General features: G+C 36.3%; 1 protein-coding gene across 1 annotated transcript; it reads right to left on the bottom strand.

The window, feature by feature from the left end:
- Nucleotides 1-49: 49 nt before the first annotated feature.
- Nucleotides 50-17,330, bottom strand: LOC113082659 (polymeric immunoglobulin receptor-like). Its single transcript, XM_026254202.1, has 4 exons — nt 17,198-17,330; nt 16,707-17,021; nt 193-486; nt 50-114 (listed from the first exon to the last, which is right to left on the bottom strand). The coding sequence occupies exons 1-4, from the start codon at nt 17,256-17,258 to the stop codon at nt 62-64; spliced, it is 723 nt and encodes a 240-aa protein (XP_026109987.1). The 5' UTR covers nt 17,259-17,330; the 3' UTR covers nt 50-61.
- Nucleotides 17,331-19,723: the final 2,393 nt, after the last annotated feature.

Below are 19,723 nucleotides of genomic sequence, written 5' to 3'. Positions count from 1 at the left end.
ATGTTCTGGCTAGAAAAGCATTGGATGTGACTGATTTTTTAAATGCTCAAGTATGTTTCACCTACATGTCTGCCTCCGAGTCAGATGGTGCAGTTGCTGGAATAGTTGTAAATGCTTGAAAAGAAACAAAAATATGTGAGTTTTAATAAAATAAAGAGTGTCACGGATGGCAAAAGTGGTTTGTGATCTTACCTCTTTTGGGTTCAGTGACTGTGAGTTGAACAGGAACCTGCAGATCTCCTACAGAACAGTAGTACCAGCCAGAATCAGTCCGTCTCAGTCCAGTAATCAGCACAGTGAAGGATCTTCTCCCATCATCATCTCTGATCTGCACTGATGAATTCTGGGATGTGTAACATCTCTGATCTTTATATCTGCACCACTGTTTGACTTTATTCTGATATCCAGAACTGTAGAGACACTGAACACTGATATCACCACCTTCATGTCCAGAGACACTGCTGTTCACCACAGACACATCAGGAGCTGGACACAGACAGCAAAAGGATCAATAAGATTTTTAAATCAAATGGCTTATTGTTTCTAAAATGTAAATGTTTAAACTGTATTGATATCGCAAAAAAAAATACTTTATTTCTTTATTAATTATTAATTAAATTAATTAAATAATACTTTATTAATTACCTTATTTTTTTTTAATAAATTCTGAACTCGTTCCTTAGGAAAATTAATTGTGATTTTAATATAAAAAACATGCTTATAAACTGTATAAATAGTATATTGAATAAGTTAATAGGCTACGCATCCACCGCACAGTTCATGAATTATAATTTTATATTCATATGGGTTCACATTAGGCTAAATTGCCCTGTCAAGTTCTCATTTTTTAATTCTTCTTTTTTTCAGCTACAAATATCTATCACACATAATCCAACAACAACCTTTTATATGATTTATAACATTACTTAGCAACATTATTTATTACAATAATTTGGAAAAGATATTCTTACCTGACTCCACCGTCAGATACAAATAATAACCGTCGTCTAGAGTGTTATAGTCTCCGATCTCAACAGCACACCAGTAAAATCCAGAGTCTGACGTCTTCAGATTCTTCCACTGCACTGTAAAAATACTCTGGGCTGGATAATCAGTGAGGGAATATTCTCCTGGCTCATTTGTATATGCCAATATTTCACACGAAATCCAATATGTCCCCTGACACCAGTATTTACGGTTTTCCTTATGTTTTTTATCATATAGACAGGGAATATTTCCAGGCGATCCAGATTTCACTACGATATTATGCATTACAGCTTCATCTGTAAACAAGATTAAATGCAAATGAAAGAATCCATAAAATAAATATCAAATAATTCAAGTTAAAGTATTTAAAAAAAATGCAAGTTTAACATAACACCATGCAATAGTTTAATAACACTAAAAAGAGAATTGTAGCGTTTTTCTTAGCGTTTTACCTGAGATGTGAAGTAAAATCCCAGAGAGAATCAGAGGGTAAATCATGTCTATAGTTGAGTGCATGTGTATGAGAGCAGCTGGTCAGGTTTCGCAGTGTGTCTGTTTCCTCCCGATTCAGAGGAAGAACAGAATTATCGCCTTTAAACCACATAAGCACCAACAAGATGCAGCCATCCAATCTTACACTATAGCAACAACAAATACGTTTTTAATTTATGGGCTCTAATTTGATTTGTGAATACATGTTAGCAGTGATGACAGTAATGTAATTATTGTCGAATGTTTAAGAAATAATATGTTAATTTTTAAATATCTGCCACTAAATTGACACGAACGCGATTGAAGCACACAAACTGTAATGTTTAATTGCTAGGTTGTTTTTATTATTGCTTGTTCAATCATTTTCTCAATCTGTGCTGTTTTACAACATTTATTTATTTATCTGTTTATATTTTTGAGTTAAAACACTTCAAATAAAATGGGCTGGAGTTGAAGGAAAGAGATCAAGGGGGTTGGAATAAATCATTTTGAAAAAGCTAAATATGATTAACAAAATAAAAGCATGTTCAAACGCTAAATTGTCTAAACAGCAAAACATTTGTAAAAAACATGACATAAAAGAAAATTATATCAAAGTTTGAGAAAACAATGCAAAAAGTATCTGATATATATATATATATATATATATATATATATATATATATATATATATATATATATATATATATATATATATATATATATATATAAAGTAATCTTACTTTTCCTTAAAATAACCCCTAATTATGCATTACATTTTTATCATTACTATTAATAATTTAAGGGTAAAATAGTTTTGGGAAACTTCAATCAGATTTCACAAGACATTTTTAATATCTTTTTCCTTTTACTATTATAAAGCTATGCTGTATGAACATGTTTGTGCAGTTACTAATAAGTGAACTACAGTATACATTTTTGTTAATGCAGTAATGCTAGTATTTTCATAACAAATCTGTTGTTTGATATGATATTCGCCACTATATATATATATGTGTGTGTGTGTGTGTATATATATATATATATATATATATATATATATATATATATATATATATATATATAGGCTATACATATACATTTTAGTGGTGGGCCTTTATCAGCGTTAACGTGCTGCGTTAACGTGAGACTCTTATCTGCGTTAACGTGAGACTCTTATCGGCGATAAAAAAAAAAATATCGCCGTTAATCTATTCTCAAAGATGGGTTGGAGGCTGGGTCTATACTAATCAAGCTATGATGACTAACCTTGATATTTTATATAACTGACTGGCTGAGGACAGCCTAAAAAGATACTCAGGACAGTTGACGGACCACTGATGCTCATCGTCACGAAAGCTTATCTTTTTCACTGTTTTTAAGCATTTCCGCTTGTGGATAAAGCATCCAAAAACAAGACGTGGAAAAGCTGAACTAGCGCGCTGTGTTCGGTGCGCACGAGAGAGATCGAGCGCTGCTTATCACGGGCAGCGACACTGAACCGAGCTCTCTTCTGCGAAGTTCCCCTCAAAGTCCCTCCTGCACCTGAACGAACAAATACAAATGCAGTTTGAACAAACAAAAAGATGTGAAAGAGCCCAATTCAGTACTCGCTGTGTTCTGGTGTTCAGGGCTGGCAGAGAAAGACGTCTCAAAACACTTGAACATCGAATTTGCTTATTTTTGCTCTTGTGCCGACAAATATATACAAAATATTTCAAAATATCCACCTTGGAAATTATGCTCGAAAAAACTGTCAGTTATTTCTTAAGTGAAAGTGAAAGCTGAGGTAAAAAATGGGATGTGTATATTGGATGTGTTCATTGTCTCTTAAAGTGACCGCGCCTAATTTAGCTACTGGCTGCTGTAATGTTAATCCAAGAAAATGAAAGAAAATCACTCACTGATCTTGACTGAATTTCTTTGTAGTTTTAACAGTCAAACCAAAAATTATTTAGACACCAGATATAATTTTTGATATATATATATATATATATATATACACACACACACACACACACACACACACACACACACACACACACACACACATATATATATATATATATATATATATATATATATATATATATATATATATAGCAAAACTAATAATGTGAGAAATGTTAAATGTGTCTGAATAAATGTAGGTTCGATTGTATATTTAATTTTTACATTGAAGACTATCCAGTGCTATTTTACATGGAATCCGTTAACATGGGTGCATAAAAAAATATGCAACGCATATGCACTGCAGACGGGGTATGTGTGAATCAGGCGTAAGGTTGTTTGCACCTTGTGCAATGTGGAATTAGTTTACAGCTTTTTCAAGCACTTTGTGATACATTTTGGAAACAGGAGATGAGCCCCTTTTCTAATGCACCACCTAGCTTGATAAACCCCTTCTCAAAGACTTTCTGTTTGTCAATTTTATTTGGGTAACACACATATTCTGAATGCCTTTGGCAAAATTCGAATGAGCCATTTTAATCTAGATTAATCTAGATTAATTTCAAGATCACAGTGAGATTAATCTAGATTTAAAAAATGTATCTATGCCAACCACTAATATATATATATATATAATTTTGATTCAACTATTATTTATTTATTTATTCATTTATTTTTTATGTATACAGGCCCCATTTCTTATCTGTTTCTCAGAAAAGATCTTTATAAGCACAGTTCTGTATTGCACTGGTTCCTGTAAAGAGCACGCTGAACATCTGAGCAAAAAAAAAAATAATGTAAGAATTTTAACTGTGGGTGTTGGACAGAATTCAACCACAAAAACATAAGAACAGAAGCAGTGCTTAAGCATTCAAGCAGAAACACTGACTTCTGCTCCACTGACAGTGCTGTTGACTGCTGATAAGCGTAGACCACAGAGAGCAACGGCAGCAGGCCGATACATAGATATGAGCTCACCACAATGTCTGTGATACTTTTATACAGAATGAGCAGACCATTTGTTGACGGCATGTAAAAGCCTTGTATACTTATTAGAAAGTAAGGCATAGGACAAGGATAGTAACCTGAAACCAAGGCACATACAACTGCAAAAAACATTTTTCATTTTAAAGCAAACACCAGAACACTGTACATGTAAACTAACTGTGGTTTAACATTGAACAAATTAAACGTCGATACTGTAATAAAGGGGGGGAAAACACACAAAAAAAAAAAAACAGTTGTGATGACAGTCCTCTGCTGTTGATTGTGTTTCTCTTGGTCTGTTCTTGTGTTGTTCTCACTGTTGGTGTCAGTGTGGAGCCACAGTGATGTATATTATGCTGTTTATTGCTCCACCTGCTGGAGACTTTATCGCTTCACTCCTAGGAACATGATCAATAGTACAGTAGTATATTACTTCATTGATGGGATCCTGTGGAGAAAGGGATTGAATAATAAACAGGATATATAATTATGTAAGAATGAATCACATCAATGCTTGTCTGGTCTACTTGCATTAGGATTTTCATCATTTATAGTGCTGTATATGACAGGATCTACAGGTTTAGAGTAGATCTGCATTTCATACAAAACAATACTGAAAATAAACACATGTACGTATACTACGTGACTCTTTTAATAAACTACAGGTTCCATGGCCAACCCAATGCATCATGGGGTGTCAATTTGTGGCTGTTTCCCTGTTCACTAAACATGATTTCACATGAAAGAAATATATAAAAATGGACATGTAAATGTAAAACACTGCTACAAAAATGTACTTCACAGTGTCAAACAGTGAATCCTTTACCAGGTATTGATCACAGACACAAATAAGAAACATACCATGGAAGGCATCAGTTTCACAGTAGGGCTGATGCTAGAAATAACCAGCTGATATCTGTACACTACAGTTGGTAGTCAGTGCCAACAAAAAATAAAATAAATATTAAATGTTGAATAAACATCCAAATATTTTGACCAGGGCAGCTTACACAATGACAAGCAAAATTTATTTTTTTGCCACTTACCAATTTACTGCCACAATAACTGTTTTGAAGCGTGAATCAAATGTGAGTTACTTCTACATTTTGTGGACATAAAACAGTCCCATAAAACAGCACTTATAGAATAGAATTTTAATTCTATTCTAAATTCATGTTGAAGTGATGTTGAATTTGTAGAATGTTAAAGATGGTTTAAAAAATAAGCCAAACTGAACACTGATGTTGTCATACAAACATATTCTTACGTAATAAACTATAATAAATCATAAACTAAATGACTTACCGTGTCAGTGGTTGTGCTGCTGTACATCTCTCTGATTTGGTGTTTGTCTTGCTCTTCATTCTAAAAAAAAAAAGAGAAACAATAACATTACATTAACAAATAAGATTACTGTACATTAACAAAACTGATATACTATATATACAACTTGTGCTTTTGAACTACATTTAAAAATGGAGTTGAAATAAATTAATAATAAAAAACTGGAGGTCAAACTGACTGTGTCTCCGTCTTTTTTAAATGATCTGGAACTGATTCGGCTGCATAAATGGCACCAGAAAATAAGAAATATCTTAAATATATCCGCCTAATAGTCGTAGAATTAGTTTAAGCCTTTTTTTTTTTTTTTAAACAATACAGATGTAGTACTTTTGTGGTTTGTCAATGACTTCATTTGTTTTATTATTATTCTTGTGATGACATGTTCGCCTGTTGCACTTCTGCAAAGATTAAAAATAAACAGAAAAGGAAAGTCATGAAGGCAACAAAGAAATTATTGTTATAGAAAAAGGTTAAAGAAATTGAGGAAATAGTGCATGACAACAAAATGTAGACAAATATCCATTCCTTCAAAGATGATTCTGAGAAACGTTATTGAGAAATATTTGAATACTGACGTGTCTTTCTCTTTGTCTGGTTCTGCCTCCGTTACAGTGATGTGAACAGGATTAATTACACCTCTCCTACAGAGAAGAAGTACCAGCCAGAATCAGTCTGTCTCAGTCCAGTCATCAGCACAGTGAAGGATCTTCTCTCATCATCAGTGATCTGCACTGATGAATTCTGGAATGTGTCAGTCCTCCCCACTGTGGACTGTGCTCACTCGCTCACTCTTAGCGCGCTAAGAAGACCTCGAAAGATATATCTTACCAAACAGGGGTGGTTCTAGGGTGAGTGGAGATCCGGGGCTTATCCCAGAAAAATCCATGTATGGGACTTTTTATTTAGAAAGATTTACCTTGTTTAAAATATACAAAAACAATAAAAACAAAAACAAATTTAAAACATTTTATTTAAAGTAATGAGGAAAATACATTTGCTTTTTGCAAACAAAGATTAAGAATTGCAAAACAAATGAAACAGTGCGAAAGCAATGATTTTGCAATACATATTTTCCATGATCATATCATATCTATTAATTTATTTGCAACGCTGCTTTTATTTTGCGTGTCAGTCCAGTCTACGCTTCACTTTTCTGCACGTCACTCTTTGTGGCACTGTTTTGACGTGGGGGCGGAGTCAATGGACGGGGGCGTGTACAACATGCCTCCATGGAAGTGACGTCATCGCCCCGATGTGTCCCTTAGAAAGCTTCTTAACACGCTGCCTCTACGTTCGACGTTACAAGAGCGCTGTCCAAAGTGAGGGTGCTGAATTAGTTGTCATCAATTTCTCAGGAATCGATTTTCCACTTCACGCGAAGGTGCAATATACAGCGTTAAGAAAGACAACACGTTCTCTGCAAATGAAACATTCCTCAAATTATTATAGTAACATTTATTTTAACATAGTTTAAGTTATCAGTAAAATATAGACTATAAATTAAATTATCAAATGGTCAGTAATTCACACGATATGTTGTGACGGTTAGACGAACCGGGGATCCCTCGCTAATCATCCACCCTCCTTATCCCGTGGTGCCACTTGTGCCGCTTCTTGACAAGGGGTTTAACGACTTGGGTTTAATAAAAAATTATATAGTACACTTTTATATTAATGGTAAAGTACATTACAATCTGAATTGATTGACAAGCAGCTGCAGTTACTTCTGTTTAATGCGGTATTGATAGCAATTGGTTTATGTTTTTAATAAAAAAAGCAACCGATCTACAATGAACAGAGAGAGAGAGTTAGATACAGAATATGGTGAGGAAGCAACCTAAAAAAGGGCACCAAGCCTCTCGTCAGAGGAAGTTGAAGTTTTGCTGGACATTGCCACCAGGTCAGATATCACACCCCTATGGTCCACTATAACCTGCACGTTTATGGCCGCGTCTCCCTTTCGCGATGAGTAGCCTACCCCTGATCAATCACTGATGAATTGGCGATAGGGATGAGTGTGCCAGGATGTAATCCCCGGCATGGCGCAGAAGGGCGTTGGTGACAGCAGGGCCGGGCCTCGGCATAGGCGGTATAGGCAAATGCTAAGGGCGCCACTCATCCATAGGGGCGCCAGAATGAGTGAACGAGTGATTTTTTTTTTTTTACATATATTTTTTTTTATAATAGGCTACTATTTAAAAACCATTAATTCGAAATACTACCAAATAAAGCAAAAAAAAAAAAAAAACGCGCGCACGATCAGTTGTTGGTAATTTGTTGTGTAACATGCCCGACGCCACATCCAATGTAGACAGCACTGCTTTTGTTAACACACAGCTCGTAGAAACGGGCCTGGCAGCTCGCGCCCGTTCTAGACACGGTGAAAGTTTCCCGATTGTGACGGAAGGCCGAATTTACATGACACATTATAAATGATCATAGTCTGCGATAGATACAGTGGCAAAAAGAAGAGAAGAGGATAAAGACAGAGGTAAAGAGATGTAGTGAAAGAACAATTTATTGCATAGGAGTAAGATACTATAATTTCATGGCAGTTATTTTTACCTTAAACTTAATGTTAGCAGTTGTTCTGAGTCCCCAGACTGTGATTTTGTACAATCATGTCAGTTTTAAGATGCATTTTTTATTATCACTTTTTTATTAATGTTTTACTCTACAGTTGTGCAGTTTTGGGGGGATACAGGCCAAAAGTTTGGAAACATTAAAATTTTTAATGTTTTTGAAAGAAGTTTCTTCTGCTCATCAAGCCTGCATTAATTTGATCAAAAATACAGAAAAAATTTAATATTGTGATATATTATTACAATTTAAAATAATTTGTTTTCAATTTATTATACTTTAAATTATCATTTATTTCTGTGATGCAAAGCTGAATTTTCAGCATCATTACTCCATTCTTCAGTGTCACATGTAACATCCAGTCTATCACATGATCCTTTAGAAATCATTCTAATATGATTATTTATTATGAGTGTTGGAAACAGTTCTGCTGTAATGTGTGCGCGCGCGTGTGTGTGTGTGTGTGTGTGTGTGTGTGTGTGTGTGTGTATATATATATATATATATATATATATATATATATATATATATATATATGCTAAATAATGAACACGATGACAGGGTGAAATGGGCTGTTATGCATGGGGCGCCAGGTAAAATCTTGCCTAGGGCAGCAAATTGGTCAGGGCCGGCCCTGGGTGACAGAGTGGACGCACCTCCACACCGAGGTCTTGATTAGGCCGTAGCCCTCTCTCACGACCTCATTGAAGCTCTCTGTAGCAAAAAAAAAAAAAAAAAAAAAAAGTAGCGCTGGGCTTCAGGGCTTTAAGCAAAATTCTGCCGCGTTAGCGCAGGTCTGAGAAGGTCCAGCAGCTCTATAATGAGTTGTCTTGGGAGACTAATTTCTTTTAATATAGCCACATCAGGAAAAATTTTGCTGAATAAAAAATTGACATGGACTAAACGGCTCCGCGTCCGGCTCCGTCTTTGATTCAATGCAAGGACACGTTGGATCGCTGCCATAGTTGGTCGCTTACTGGACACCACCATGCTTACCCATTTATAGAGCTTCACATGTGCTGCTCATTATTCCTTCAATGCCCACAATACAATGATAATCTCCAGTGTGTTTGTTCTGCAGGTTTCTCATAGCCACAGTAAAGAGACTCTGATCAGGATGATCAATTACTGATAGATTCTCCTCGGAGATGTATTTCATATCAATATCTGAGTACCAGTATTTCTTCTGCTGTGTGTATTTCTTGTCATAATAACATGGGATGGTGACAGATCCTCCAGTCTGAACAGTTAATACTTGGTTTAACCAGCCGTCGTAGCATTCAACACCTAAACAAACAACATGCAAATAATTATTATGTCAAGAATTAACAATAAATCACCTCTAAATTTGTTTAATCTTCTCAGAAAATTCAGTGAAAGCAACACATACAGCGGACCATAAAATGTGCCATTACAAGATGATAGACATGATCTATTAAAAACAAATATCACAACATTTAATACTCGCCTATAATAAGCCAAAAACCTACTGAAATGTAGAATATTTTTGTCTTTGTGTGTGCGTCCATTGTGTTGTTTCTCTTCCTGTATCTGAGCTGTTATAACTTTGGTTGTAGTAACTGAGCAATTCCTTTTTACCCTCATATAGCACTATTAGTACATTACCCCATGGTCGAATTGTAAAAAAAAAATGCAGAGGGGATGGTGTTCTCAGTTTCTTTTTTCAGGGTGGGGGGGCTGAAATCAAGTGATTTTGGTCAATATTGATAATTAAAGCTGCAGTAGGTAACTTTTGTAAAAATATATTTTTTACATATTTGTTAAACCTGTCATTATGTCCTGACAGTAGAATATGAGACAGATAATCTGTGAAAAAATCAAGCTCCTCTGGCTCCTCCCAGTGGTCCTATTGCCATTTGCAGAAATTCATGCGCTCCCGGTAAGAAACAACCAATCAGAGCTGTGGTCCGTAACTTTGTTTGTGTTCAAAATTTACAAAATGTATATAATAAGCGAGTACACCATGAATCCATTTTCCAAACCGTGTTTTTGGCTTGTCCTGAATCACTAGGGTGCACCTATAATAAGTGTTTATATTCAGACTATTTTAGATTGATTTGGGGGTACCGCAGCGGAGTAACCCAGTACCTTTGTGATTCTACATAGACATAAACAGAGAGAAGTAGTTCCGGCTACGATGTTCTTCCACAAGACTCAAGCAGTTCTGTTAATTAACCGCTAGAGCGTCAAAATTTACCTACCGCAGCTTTAAACAATATTTTGGTAAATTTGCTTTTGTGCTGAAACCTTGGCCTGTCATGGATAAATGCAATGATTCGTTCAAAACGCATATTTTCCTGTTCCCCAATGTGCATCCTAAATTCTATGTGATATTTTTCCAGTAGATAGGCTGGATAGTATGCACATTGGGACGCAGGAAAAGTGTTTATCTGAATGGGCCGTTGAATCACTGGCTCACTTGTTCATCAAAAACCAATTCATTCAATGAAGGAAACACTATGCAATACTATGTATGCACTGTTGTATAAAATTATTGCACATTTGTGCTCGCGCATGTAGGCCTACTGATATTCAGAAAAGTACATTGCTTGTGCAATGAATATTAAAACATTAAAACTCATACATGGGTATTTTTTCTTTAATTACTTAATCCAAAATGTTATTTTACTTGTATTCTAATAAGCTTCATCGCGCAGTGAATGCTTGTTTTTGTTTGGTTTTTGTAAAGTTTATCACAGGTGCATCTCAATAGATTAGAATATCATGGAAAAGTTCATTTATTTAAGTAATTCAACTCAAATTGAGATTCTTGTGTATCAAATAAATTCAAATGATTTTGGCTCACATTTAACAAAAACCCACCAATTAATTCTCAACAAATTAGAATACTTCATAAGATCAATTTAAAAAAAAAAAACATTTTTAGTGAATTGTTGGCCTTCTGGAAAGTATGTTCATGTGGGATTTTAAAGTAAAGAAAAAAGACATTTGCACAGGATTTTAACAGTTTAATACAGGAAGTTATTTTGAATGATTGTAACCGAAACAGTTGGTTACAAACATTATTCAAAATATCTTTCACTTGAGGGTGAATGACAATTTTCATTTATTGGTAGCTATCCTTTCAACAAAACACACAACTTTAATAGTGTATGTACATATGTTCAGTTGTTATAACGTTAATAAGTAATGTAATATTTTGTATTTTTCCAGCCATCCGGTGAAATTAAGGATGTTGTGAAAGAACTTGATGAGGGCATTCTGACTGTGACTGAGGAGCAGCAAAGTGATGTGCTTCCCAGGGAATAACCAACATTGCTCTCATTTGGACATCTTGTCATCACTGACATCTCCCCTATCCCCAAGGTGTTTGGACTTCTAATGGGTCCTACCTCAAGTGCATGAAATACACCAATGAGGCTCTGCAAAAACTTAAGAAGAACAGCTGCTTCCACCAATGTTCATGATGTGTTCATGGGCTCCACAGCAAGCTCTTCCATAAAAAGGTTTTTTTTTTTTTAAAAAAAGAAAATAATATTTAGGTAATTTATTTTGAGCATTTCACAACTTTTTAGAATGCACATTAAAGTGTATCATGTTATGACTTGCAATATGCATGTTCTCATGAAAACAAATGTTGTTTCACGTATCATTGTCATATACAGTAGTGTACACATTTTCCTTCAAATTGACAAGTGCTTTTGCTTTCCATTTTCTGTTTCTTGTTTTCTGACCACTAAATAGCATTATGATGGGGGAGGGTTTGGAAACTTTTAAGATTCTTCTATTGTTAACAATTATGTCTGGTCATGTTGCATTATGAAATTTAGAATCTGACAGTTTAAATCTTTGTGCTTTCATGTGCAATCCATTCATATTTTATTATACATATGTACAGTACACCCCTTTTTTAACTAAATGTGATTGCTTTTGCCTTATATATACATATATAATATCTTGGTTTCTCATTTTGACCAATAACGTGCATTATGTAAACTCATGATGCTATTTTCATTCAAGTACAAATTTCTTGTATAGTTCCTGATCTCAATTACAACTCTCTCTGTTTAAGGATTAGCAACAGTCCAAATGCATAAATGGTCAGTATTTGAAGCATTTTCTTTCGTGGTCATTTGTTCCTGTTTTAGACACCAACATCTTTCAGTTTTTGTCCTAGATTTGCGAGCTAAACTGGGTTGTGTAGTGTCATGTAGTTAAATTATATATAATATAATGCTTTGTAAGAAAAAATATTGTGGCTTTGAAAATCCAAAATATGATGTGAAAAGTGTTGATAAGTCAAATAATAAGTATTTACTTGATATTAGCCCATTTTGTAATCTGAACATTTTGAAAATTTCAAGTATGTGCAAATATTTTGATGGGAAAACAGTGTTGTTACAAAGTTAAGTGATTTATTTTGATTTCCAATACATTGCAGTTTAATTAGCAGAATGATTGTCATACAGCAGGATATGTCTGCCACTAACATGAGTGAAATGAATTATAAACAAACACAGACCACTTGCCTGTTATGAGCTAAAAGAAAAACATAATGAACAACTTAAAACAGACAGTACTTTTGTTAAAAAGTTGAAATGTTATTTCAGGCATCTTAATTATTTCAGTCTAAGTTTTCTTCTAGAAACAGCTTGTTGCTCAACAAGACATGTAGCAATGATCTTAAGTCAAAGGTTTCTATTGTGTTTCTTTCTTCCTGTATTCATTCTCTGTGGTTGTTTTTGTCAAAACAGTCTCGCTGCTTGATTATAAAAGTTGCATACAAGTTACAAATGTGTCTCTTTCAGAGATCTGAAATCATTTATTTACATTATGAAGAAGAATTAAGAAAGGGTTCCCTTCTCTAGTACTCTCACTCTCTTTCTACTCAATTATAGTACTACTGGAGTGAGTCATGCAAAAACTAGTTATTTTAGTCTGTTTTGTGATCAGAACGTAGGAGAAATGGAGTAGAACTCTGTGATGAGTGGGTGGGGCCAAGGGCCGTGGGAACGGGCGAGTCCTACGTAGGAAATCAAAGGATATAAAACTGATGACAGTGAAGGACGAGAGAGGACCAGGCCTGGGCTTTATTTTATGTTTGGTTTTTATTTGTGTGCATCAGTCGTCCGTGAGGGGCTAATGCGCTGTTTTGTGTTTATTTTACATTTACATTTTATTCATTTAGCTGACGCTTTTATCCAAAGCGACTTACAATTGCTACATATGTCAGAGGTCGCACTCCTAAGTGCAGTGAAGTGTCTTGCTCATGGACACATTAGTGTCTCACAGTCTCACTGCGCCAACACCACCCCTTTTTTTCACATTTTGAATTATTAAAATTTCTGTTTGATTTTCCGCCGGTTCCCGCCTCCTTCTTCCTGATGATTAGGAAGTTTGAATGCGTTACATAGGTCTACATCCTTTTTTAATAAAACTTGCATAATTACACACAATGAAAGCAAGCAAATAACTGAATTTAAACCAAGTTTAAAATTGTGCTTAAAAAACACATTCAACTGGATTCAACAAAAGATTTTTGTTGAATCACTTTTTTACAGTATATACATTAACTGATACTGAATCGAGATCAAACCCAATAAAAAAAAGAAAGAAAAAATATTATTATATTACTCATTTGTTTGTTGCTTGAATTAAATCATATTTAAATACATTTATAAGTATTTAGAAAATGTAGACATCTAATGCATGCACACATACACAGAAGAGCAGAACATCAATCTTTTTATCAATGATTTTCTAATCATCTGATCTTTCAGTTTGATGTGGACATACAGAAACGCCATCTGAAAAATAAAATACAATAGCACACAATCATTAGGCAAATATTAGAACTGAACATGTTTCTACACCTTCCATGACGGAAAATATTTGTTTTAATATATTTTATTAAAACATTTTTTTGAGAAGTTGCATCACTGTGCAAACAATTCATTTGCTTTCTTTGCTTGTAATTGTTCCATTTCTGTCCTGCACCTGAGCCCTTTTGTGGTTTGTGGGATGGTTATGCCTTTTTAGAAATTTGGATTCATTTGGATACACACTTTTGCAAAACTCTTCACACAGTGAGCACAACAGAAGTCTATGTGGGCTAAACTGAGGATCAGTTATCATTGCTTTGGCACAAAATGCATTCAATGACTACATCTCTCAAATTTCATGAATTCTTTTCTCACTCAGACACAACAACTGCCAAAACTCTTTGTACAAACAGGCCAATTTACATGCTTACATACTGTTTTCAAAACTGTTAAAGTTATGTTCAAAACAATAACGATACAAAACTAAATACAGTTTTTTACAGACGCTAGGACACATTTCTCAATACTTAGGTCACTTTTGCAGAACTCTTCACACAGTTCTCCTAACCAACTTTCAGCTTGGCAAAGCAGTTCATTTCACATTCAAAATGCACTACAACTACAAAACACTTTATTCAGGTCTCAAATCAACTCATTCTTCCAGAACACTAGCAAAGGTTCACAGCCGACAAACACACTTTGTCACCCACAAAACAAAGACCTAAAAAACACTAACAACATGTAGCATTATATGATGCTTTCTTGTGGAAAACAAGGATACATCTCTGTTTATAAATCACTGCAATATATGTTACTGGAATGAATCAGACATGATGCAGAATTTGTCAATATTTTATGTCGTTTATTTATTTTTATTTTTATTTTTTTGCACTGAGTAAATCCAAAATACAAGAATTTGTATACACACCATCCACTGATACAGATACAATAGTAATGCTAATTGTTATTAGTTATGTAATTGTTATTATAGCATTTAATTTTAAGATTTAAAATATATTTCATTCAAATATTACTGTAGAAATGTAGTTGAATGTCTTATTCAGTTTTGTATTATGTTATTGTTTTGAACAGAAGTTTAGCAGTTTTGAAAACAGTTTGTAAGCATGTACAAATTGACTTGTACATACAAAGAGTTTTGGCAGTTGTTGTGTCTGAGTGAGAAAAGATTTCATGAAATTTGAGAGATGTAGTCATTGAATGCATTTTGTGCCAAAGCAAAATGATCCTCAGTTTAGCCCACATAGACTTCTGTTTTGCTCACTGTGTGAAGAGTTTTGAAAAGTGACCTAAGTATTGAGAAATGTGTCCTAGCGTCTGTAAAAAACTGTAAGACAGCAATTTGCTACATTTCTACAGTATATTTTAATATATAAATATATTTTAAATCTTAAAATCAAATGCTATAAAAACAACTGGACAATTTGTAGATTAGCATTACTATTGTATCTGTATCAGTGGATGGTGTGTATACAAATTCCTCTATTTTGGATTTACTCAGTGCAAAAAAAACTAAAATAAGTAAACGACATAAAATATTGATGAATTCTGCATCATTTCTGATTCATTCCAGTAACATATATTACAGTGAATTGTAAACAGGGATGTGTCCTTGTTTTACACAAGAAAATATTGTATAATGCTACATGTTGTTAGTGTTTTTTAGGTCATTGTTTTGTGGGTGACAAAGTGTGTTTGTCGGCTGTGAACCTTTGCTAGTGTTCTGGAAGAATGAGTTGATTTGAGACCTGAATAAAGTGTTTTGTAGTTGTAGTGCATTTTGAATGTGAAATGAACTGCTTTGCCAAGCTGAAAGTTGGTTAGGAGAACTGTGTGAAGAGTTCTGCAAAAGTGACCTAAGTATTGAGAAATGTGTCCTAGCGTCTGTAAAAAAAACTGTAATATATTATGGATCATTAAAGACAACCGAAGTTTATATGTTGCTAAAGAATAAATCACACATTTGTTGGGAATTTTTTTATACTAACTTGTACTTCTCAGCGCCGATGTCTGTGTTCACACTTTCTGTCAAAATAAAAATAGATTATTTTTCTAACAGCAGAACTTTTATAGTATTGATAATGGATTTATACTATTTGAAACCGTTTTAAATAAGTTTTACCTTCTTCTACAGTGAGATAAACAGGATTCAGTGTCTCTCCTACAGAGCAGAAGTACCAGCCAGAATCAGTCCGTCTCAGTCCAGTCATCATCACAGTGAAGGATCTTCTCCCATCATCATCACTGATCTGGACTGATGAATTCTGGGATGTGTCAGTCCTCCCCACTGTGTAACATCTCTGATCTTTATATCTGCACCAACGTTTGGTTTTATTCTGATATCCAGAACTGTAGAGACACTGAACACTGATATCACCACCTTCATGTCCAGATACACTGCTGCTCACCACAGACACATCAGGAGCTGAACACACACACACACACACACACACACACACACACACACACATTTATTTGTGATTATAAAATACACAAGGAATAAAAGAAAGAGTTTAAGAGAACTGAACATCAGAATGATATTAAAACAATTATAAAATGTCTTACCAGACTGAATCTTGAGATAAACCTCGTATGTTATATTTGTTTTGTTTTCTCCAATATCCGCAACACAATAATAATTTCCAGTGTGTTTGTTCTGCAGGTTTCTCATAGTCACAGTAAAGAGACTCTGATCAGGATGATCAATTACTGATAGATTCTGCTCTGTTGTGTTTGTGTATGTGGATGTTTGATCAATCACTGAGTACCAGGATTTCTTCTGCTGTGTGTATTTCTTGTCATAATAACATGGGATAGTGACAGATCCTCCAGTCTGAACAGTTAATACATGGTCTGACCAACCGCTGTATCTTTCAAAACCTAAACAAACAACACACAAACCATTGTTATGTTCATGATTAATATTAAATCACTTCTTAATTAGTTGTCTTTACATAAAACACATTAAAACACAATGAACAGCACATAATTTGTCATTTCAGAAATGATGAACAGGATCCATTCCAAACAAACACAACACAATATCATTCTCTCACCTAAACTGAGCCAAAATCCGACTGAAATGTAAAATATGTTTGTCTTTGCGTAGGAGGCCATATCTTTTCTCTTTGATGATGTTTCCTGTTTGAGGTTTTCTCTGAGATACAGCAGTATACTGTAACAGGTCAACTTCTGTCTTATATCATGTTTGTACTGTGTATTTATAGGAACTAAGTTATAGGAACTAGACACAAGGGCGATCGCTGAAGAACATCTCGGTTACGTATGTAACCATGGTTCACTGAATAGGGAACGAGATGCTGTGGTGACGTCACCACGTATGGGAACACCTTCGGTGTGACGAATGTCTGAAGCCCTATACCATCCCGCCAATCCTATTGGCCAAATAGCGCTTGGCACCGCCCTACGCATGCGTACGCATCGTATACCCGGGTGCCGCGCGCCATTTCGCTCAGATTTCATGACTGAAGAAGAAGAATGCTATCAAGGTACGGCACGGCCGGGACCGCAGCATCTCGTTCCCTATTCAGGGAACCATGGTTACATACGTAACTGAGATGTTCCCTTTCATAGGTCACTTCGATGCTGCGGTGACGTCACCACGTATGGGAACGCTATACCAAAACGCCTGACGTACCTGATAGCTGGGATCCAAGGAAGTATCTGCTCAGCGGAGAGAACCCGGGAGCCAGGAGCCATCCTCACATTCAGACTGTAGGACTAGATAAAAGTGCTCGGTGAGGACCATCCTGCCGCAGCACAGATATCATCCATAGAAGATCCACTGAGAAAAGCTTGAGAAGAAGCCACAGCTCTAGTGGAATGAGCTTTAACTCCTAAGGGCGAAGCGAGTCTGCGCGCCTCATAGGCCAAAGATATTGCCTCCACCAGCCAATGGGACATGCACTGTTTGTAACCGCATGGCCTTACTCTTTTGTCCAAACAGACAAACAGCTGGTCAGACTCACGCCATGGGGCTGTAAGATACACATAAGTCTTTAAAGCCCTAAGGGGCAAGACCTAGATCTTCTGACCCTGCCTCAGCAGGGGACAAAGCTTCCAGGACCATTTGCTGAGAGCGAAAGGGATTAGATGTGACCTAGGAACATAATTAGGCCTCGGTCGCAACAACACCTACATAGATCCCGGTGCAAATTCCATGCACGAGGGTGAGACAGAAAGAGCCTGTAAATCCCCAACTCTCTTGAGGGAGGATAAAGCCATAAGAAGTGTCTTCAGAGTCAGGATTTTAACTGGTACAGTTTCCAAGGGCTCAACAGATGCCCTAATAACCCTGAAACACAATGGATAAATCCCATGAAGGACTCGCACGGGGCGGAAAGGCCTCAGCCGTCACGCACCCTGTATGAAACGAGAAACCAGTGGATAACGGTCCACTGAGGTACCGTCTATATATTTGTGGTAAGCTGAATAGCTGCCACGTAAACCTTAGAGTGACTGGCGTCACTCTATTCGAAAAACGATCCTGAAGGAACTCCAGCACTGAAACCACTGGGCAGTAAACTGGATCCACATTACGATTTTCACACCAGGTCGTAAACAGTCTTCACTTGAAAGCATATAAGCATCTCGTAGAAGCTGCTCTAGAATTCAGAATAGTCTCGGTAGTTTCAACAGAAAGACCGGGACATACCAACTCACTCTGCTCAGAGGCCACGCCCACATTTTCCAAAGATCTGGCCTCGGGTGCCAAATCAGTCCCTGTGCTTGTGATAATAAATCCTGTCTGAGGGGAAACTTCATGGAGAGCCCGCTAGCAGACTGATCAGATCCGCAAACCACGGCTGCGTGTGCCATCGCGGAGCCACCAGTAGTAGCTGTTCCACTCCGTCCAGCCTATTAGGATAATACCGCTGGGATCAAATGAATCGGGGAAAAACATACAGACTGGTCCTGGGCCAACTGTGAGCTAACACAGCAAAGCCCAGGGGCAATGGGGAGAAGCATAGTGGGCAATGCGTAGGCCATAAGAGATTCATCGTTTGGGGTGTAATCTCCATTCCCCTTGTTCCAGAGCCTGTCTGGATAGCATATCCGCTCCGAAGTTCAAACGTCCGGGGACATGAACAGCTCGGATAGACAGAAATTTGTTCTGAGACCAAAGAAGAACATGTCTCGCCAGCCTGCACAGGGGGCGAGAGCGTAATCCTTCCTGATGATTCAGGTATGACACAACCGCTGTGTTGTCTGATCTAAGCAGCACAAGACGGCCGATCAGCAGATTCGCAAATTACCGGAGAGCCAGAAAAACTGCCAGTAATTCCAACCTGTTTATATACCAACTGCGTTGTGCCGCTGTTCACACTCCGTGGGCTGGTCGCCCTTGACAAACAGCACCCCAACCGGTCAAAGACGCATTCGTCGTGACGGTCTCTGGGAAAGCACAAATCCCCAGCCGAACTCTGGTAGGAGAAATTCGGTTGGCATCCATAGTTTTAACAACATCACACAACTCCGTGTCACCGAAATCGTCCGATGCGGAAGACAACGGGGTGAAATATTTCATCTTTTCGCCCATTTTTCCACTGAAAAGGGCGCAT

The sequence above is a fragment of the Carassius auratus genome, unplaced genomic scaffold, assembly GCF_003368295.1.
Source record: "Carassius auratus strain Wakin unplaced genomic scaffold, ASM336829v1 scaf_tig00036640, whole genome shotgun sequence".
NCBI lineage: Eukaryota > Metazoa > Chordata > Actinopteri > Cypriniformes > Cyprinidae > Carassius > Carassius auratus.
The sequence above is the reverse complement of the archived record's forward strand: the minus strand, read 5'-3'. Positions and strand labels throughout refer to the sequence as shown.

Coding starts and splice junctions, on each gene's coding strand:
- LOC113082659 (XM_026254202.1), bottom strand. CDS start 17,258: ATGGCCTCCTACGCAAAGACAAACATATTTTACATTTCAGTCGGATTT. Junction 487..16,706: donor TTATCTCAAGATTCAGTCTG/GTAAGACATTTT, acceptor GTCTGTGTCCAG/CTCCTGATGTGTCTGTGGTG. Junction 115..192: donor AGTCACTGAACCCAAAAGAG/GTAAGATCACAA, acceptor TTTCTTTTCAAG/CATTTACAACTATTCCAGCA.